General features: G+C 34.1%; 1 protein-coding gene across 1 annotated transcript; it reads left to right on the plus strand.

The window, feature by feature from the left end:
- Positions 1-593: 593 nt before the first annotated feature.
- On the plus strand, positions 594-2,492 carry LOC111385771 (transcription termination factor MTERF8, chloroplastic-like). Its single transcript, XM_023010186.1, has one exon. It carries the CDS (start codon positions 797-799, stop codon positions 2,069-2,071), a length of 1,275 nt encoding a protein of 424 aa, XP_022865954.1. The 5' UTR covers positions 594-796; the 3' UTR covers positions 2,072-2,492.
- Positions 2,493-5,498: the final 3,006 nt, after the last annotated feature.

The following is a 5,498-nucleotide window of genomic DNA, read 5'->3' on the forward strand; positions in this document are numbered from 1 at the left end:
ACTCAAATACAATTGTTAATAATAAACACAATTTGTTTGTTATAATTAAAACGAGAAGTCAATCATTGGTCAACACAATTTTCTCGACCTTAGGCATAGTGGAGAGAGGGAGATGATAGGGCTCTGGTTCTTTCTTTTATTTTCATTTTTATTTTTTTGCTTTTCCTAATTTAATTTTAACTTATTTTCATGTAGTAAATGAAATGTTACTATTTTACCATTTTAAAAATATTTAAAATATGGTCAAATTCAAATTTTTTAGTCAACTAACAAACATTTGGATGAAAACCGTTCAAAATGACCTCCACCTTAACGTTTCAAAAGACTTGAGGTAACGATTGCAACAAATTAAATGTTTAGAGAAAGTTTATTAATATTTAAAGGTTTGAGGCTTTGCTACAATTATCCCTACAAATTATGGTGTGAATATAACCCTTAAATTTTGAGATAATCCACTTTGTCAAAGAAAACGTAGGAGCAATAGAATATCACGAGACATCATATAAATCTTTATGTCAAGTATAATGTATATATAGCGTGGCTGTAAATTATTTCCCTAAGTAATCCGACTTCTGAAAAAGCGCGTTCTTTGTGCAGCCGTTTTTATCTCAACCTTTTGCCCCTTCTGATGAAATGAAATCTCTGTCGGACAGCGCCCCATGAACCATTCAATCTGAAGCCACTTGGAAGTTCAGGATGCTCTGCAGATAAAGTTCTCCCTCAAAACCAATTAGAATGAACTAAAGCACAAGTGAGTATTTTCATTCGTTCTCTCTTTGGAGGGCTTTAGGCTACCATGTTTTCAGTAAATCTTTATTGTAAACTCATCCCGTTCAAGAAAATTGCTGCAGATTCAAATGCATCACTTCCTTCACTTCGCGAAGATGGATTGAGTTTTAATACTGCTTTATCAGACTGCTATAAAAATAGAATCTTTATCAATTTCTGTAGTCTTGTGGATGTGGGCTCTACGGAGTTAGACTTAAGAACTGCAACTTCTGCACCCAAAAAGAAAAAAGTTTCAAAGAAATTGGCAAAAGAGAGTTCTTATACGATTTCTTATTTGATAAATTCATGTGGGCTATCTCCAGAGAAGGCTATTTCTGCTTCCGAGAAAGTGCATTTTGAAACACCAGAGAAACCAAATTCAGTTATAGCCCTTTTAAAGAATCATGGGTTTAGTAAAACCCATATTGCTAATCTTGTTAGGAGAAGGCCCGTGCTTCTTTTATCCAATCCTGAGAAGACCCTATTGCCCAAGCTTGAATTTTTCAAATCTATTGGGGTTTCAGAGGCTCACCTCGCGGGCACAATATCAAGAGACCCTACTTTGTTGACTAGAAGTTTGGAGAATCAAATTATTCCTAACTATAATTACCTGAAGAGCGTGCTATTAACTGACGAAAAGGTGGCTGCTGCTGTCAAGCGGACATCGTGGATTTTTCTAGAAGATCCTGGGAAGAATCTTACTCCAAATATTACGGTTTTGAAGGAACTTAATGTGCCGCAGTCATGTATCATATTATTATTGACACATTTTCCGGAGGCCATAATGCAAAGGCATGACGAGTTTAGAGCCTCTGTTTCCGAGGTACTAGAAATGGGATTCAATCCTTTGAGATCGACATTCGTATTGGCATTACATGCAATTTCTGGAAAAGGAAATAAAACAATATGGGCACGGTGTTATGAGACTTATAGTAAATTGGGTTGGTCGAGGGATGATATCTACACGGCATTTAGGAAACACCCAAATTGCATGATCTTGTCTGAGAAGAAGATCACTAGGACAATGGATTTTCTGGTTAATAAGATGGGGTGGGAGTCCAAAATGATTGTATCTTGCCCAATGGTTCTTTTCTTCAATTTGGAGAATAGGATAATTCCTAGGTGCTCCACCGTTCAGGTTTTGTTCTCAAGAGAATTGATTAAGAAGAAAGATGTGAAATTGACAACTGTGTTATTGCCTACAGAGAAATGTTTCTTGGAAAAGTTTGTGACCAAACATGAGAAGCAAGTACCTAAACTCTATGATTTCTATGAAGGGAAGATTCGCATTGAGGAATTGTGATTTATATGCGCTGAAAGTCCTAGTTATCTTTTGCATTGTGTAGACAAGGCTTACAGTTTTGTCTTTAAATCCATTTGCTTTGTATTAAGAACATTTTTTAGATTAGAGAAGTTCATTCCCGTGGTTCTGATAAGTTCCATCTTCTGCAGCCGATGATCTTAACTAAAATGTCTGATTAAGATCCAAGTTGAACATCGAATTTCCATTTCACCTTCTCGTGATGTTTTGTTTTGTAAATTTTGGGTTTTTTCAAGAGAATATTGTTATTTGTGGAATAGTTAGGACGAACATGCATGCATACTTGGTTAATCTTGTGTAGTTATTTGTATTAGGAATCATCTTAGTGTTGGTTTTGTAGCTGTCTTCATGCTATGGAGCAAGCTTATTATTTTCATTAATAAAAGATTAGCGTTTTAATTTACCCAATTCCCAATTTTACTTTGAGGTCAACTCTGCCTCTTGGTGAAGCTCCTTCCTCAAGATGTCATTTAACTTTAGTATATGATCACAAGAGCCAATTTGATGAACATGTAGCTGTTGAAGACTAAATATAAATATAAATAAATACATGAGTCTCATGTCCAAACGCTTAAGCTTCTAGTTCTAGATGAGGTGGTTCAACAGTACACTTGCAGAAACTTGCTTAATGTTCATTGAGGTTGGTCCATATGAATAAGATATCTGTGTTGTGCCTCTGACTGTCTGAAATACTACCTAGAAAAATATGAATATCAAGTGTCATGAGTAATTTCTGTGCCTATAAGAAAGATGTAAGCTTATATTACTCCCATGCACTGTGAGGTTTCAAGCATAGGTTGTTGGAGATCAAAATTCTACCTAGTGATAATATACGTTTAATTTTTAATAATATTTTGAGGTTTGTGTGAGTTAGAAAGCACCTCAATAAGCATAGTAAAGCTGGCCTCATCTTTGTCTGGGATTTGAATCGTGTGATCACTTGATGTTTGTTGGCCAGCCAAAGAGTTTGAGAGACTCTTAGTCTTGTTTGTATTACATCATATTTGTTAATAATCTTTATCAAGCTATAATTATGTTGCTCAGTTACTGATTCGATGTTTCCTGCGCTAAAAATTTCTAGAAAATTTCCGATCTCTCTTGCCATCAGTCGGTAAGTGCCTTTCAGTTGTCTTCACTGTCCATCTTTAACTATTGTAGACAGACTCTGTGTTTCATTATTTGAGGAAGGATCGTTTGCACTTGGATGGAAGGTGAGAAAAAGCAACACCCAAGAGAATTCCATTTTATGCACTTTTCCTCACTATTACCCCGTGTGCAGTACATATCAAAGTATAACGAGACCGTGGAGAACTGACATACCGATTCCTTTATTGATTTGCTTTGTCTGATGTTAACATGGGCGGATCTACTGTGGGGGTAGGGTCCCACACTAAGAGCTTGTTTGGGAATGATTTTGAGAATTGATTTTTTGACTGTTAAGAGAAAAGTGGAGTCCACTTATGAGAGAAGAAGTCAAATATGACGGCTAAAATAATGAAATAACGGTCAAAAAATCAAATTTTTTAGGGGAAAAAATCACTCCCAAACAGGCTCTAAATTTAAAATCCAAAATTTTGCAATAGATTTATTCTAGATTTTACACAAGATTTTCAAAAAAATTCTTTATAATTTTCAATTTTACCCCACAATTAGAATTTTGTAAAATTTTCCTCCACAGTTCTACTCTCCTGTCTCCGCCCCTTCATATTATATCTGTGATTCTTCTTGCACGTGACATTATCTGCCTGTTAGCATTTTCAGCAAGACGCTTGCATTACATTCTTGGCTAAGTACTTTCCCAGGTAATGGTGTCTTTCGTCTGGGATGTTTCGGTTGCTGTTTTCCTTTATCAACCATTTTAACTCCAGTCTTTTTGGAGGTCTTATAAATTAGAATGGCCGATATGATATATTTCGTGCTTGTATGGTACAGATTTTAAGCGAATTAAAATCAATTTTTTCACCGTTATTTCACTATTTCAACCGTCATTTTTGAATTCTTCTTATATAGGTAGGATCCACTTTATCTCTAACAGTCAAAAAATCAATTATCAAAATTTCTACCAAACAACTACTTCATATTTCAAATCTTGCATTATTTGGGGTCTGCCACTGATCTCGATTTTTTTTTTTTTGATATTCAGGTATTCTAGCTTACACTAGACTAAATCCTGGACCTCCAAGACTCTTGCCCTTAGAACCTTGGAAGGGGTAAATCGCAGGTAATGCCTCAATTGGATCACAGATTCCTCCTACCGCCTGTACATTTCTGCGTACAAGAGATCCACCTCCAAAGTGATTGTTCTATACCAAATAAATCTGGCCGCAGGTTCCACCAGGATTCGAACCTCCACCCTACCACTGAAAGCAAGACAAACGTTGATTGATCTCGATTTTTTGTTCCACCTTATGCAGACCGCATATGAGTTATATTAATATGTGGTCATCAAGATAAGCAAACTCTCTAACCTGTTGCCCTAAGGAATTCGATGATCTGTCGTCTCTTTATTCCTTCTTTTGGTTTATTTCGTAAAATTTCATCAAGTCCACTGTAACAAATTTTTGTAAATAGGTTTGTACAATCATAAAAACACATGATTATTATTAGTTTACAATTAATATCCACAAATAATTAAATTAAGCTGTTGTTTAACTATAGAATAGTATTACTTAGGGCTCGATTGATATGAATTTTGCTTTTGCTTTGACTTTTTGTCAAAATTTCTTTTAAGAAAGCTATTTTAATTTTTATTTGAAATTTGATTTTTAAAAAAGCTTTTTTATTTTGAAAGTATTTTTAGAGAAATTTACTAGTAGAAGAATCACTTTAAAAAAACTGGTCAAATGAATTCAAAAGCAATTTGGTTTTAAAATCTCATTTTTGACTTTTCAAAAATCAAATCAAATGGGTCCATAAGTGATAGTGGGACCATCTATAACTCTCGTTTGGCCCCCATTTTGTAAAAATGAAAATGAGTGAAATAATATTTTTTTGAAAAATGAGTGGTTGAAAAAGAAAGAAATTTTTTAAATTTACGTGTAATATTATTTTATAAAAAATTATGTGATTGAAACTAAGATAGAAAAAAATGAAATGTAATGAAATAAAAATTAATGGAGGCTAAAAGGGGGCTTAATTGGCCGATGAAAGTTAACTTGATTTTTGTTTTGTTTATAAAGAGTTAATTACATAAGTGGCTACTCAACTTTACCTATAATTGCTATTTACACCGAAAATTAAATAATTATTCAAAGCTCACTGAAACGTTCATTAGTTTACCCATTCATCACTATAGCCAATTCCATTTGTATAGGTGGACGTGGCATATAAAAAAATGACGTGATATACAAAATGTGTAAATCATAGTCATGTTATCGAAAATTTGTATTTTGTAAATAAAAAAAAGATT

The sequence above is a fragment of the Olea europaea genome, unplaced genomic scaffold (assembly GCF_002742605.1).
Source record: "Olea europaea var. sylvestris unplaced genomic scaffold, O_europaea_v1 scaffold3272, whole genome shotgun sequence".
Lineage (NCBI taxonomy): Eukaryota > Viridiplantae > Streptophyta > Magnoliopsida > Lamiales > Oleaceae > Olea > Olea europaea.

Bases quoted from the DNA above. Each gene is read 5' to 3' on its own strand.
- LOC111385771 (XM_023010186.1), top strand. From the start codon at position 797: ATGTTTTCAGTAAATCTTTATTGTAAACTCATCCCGTTCAAGAAAATT.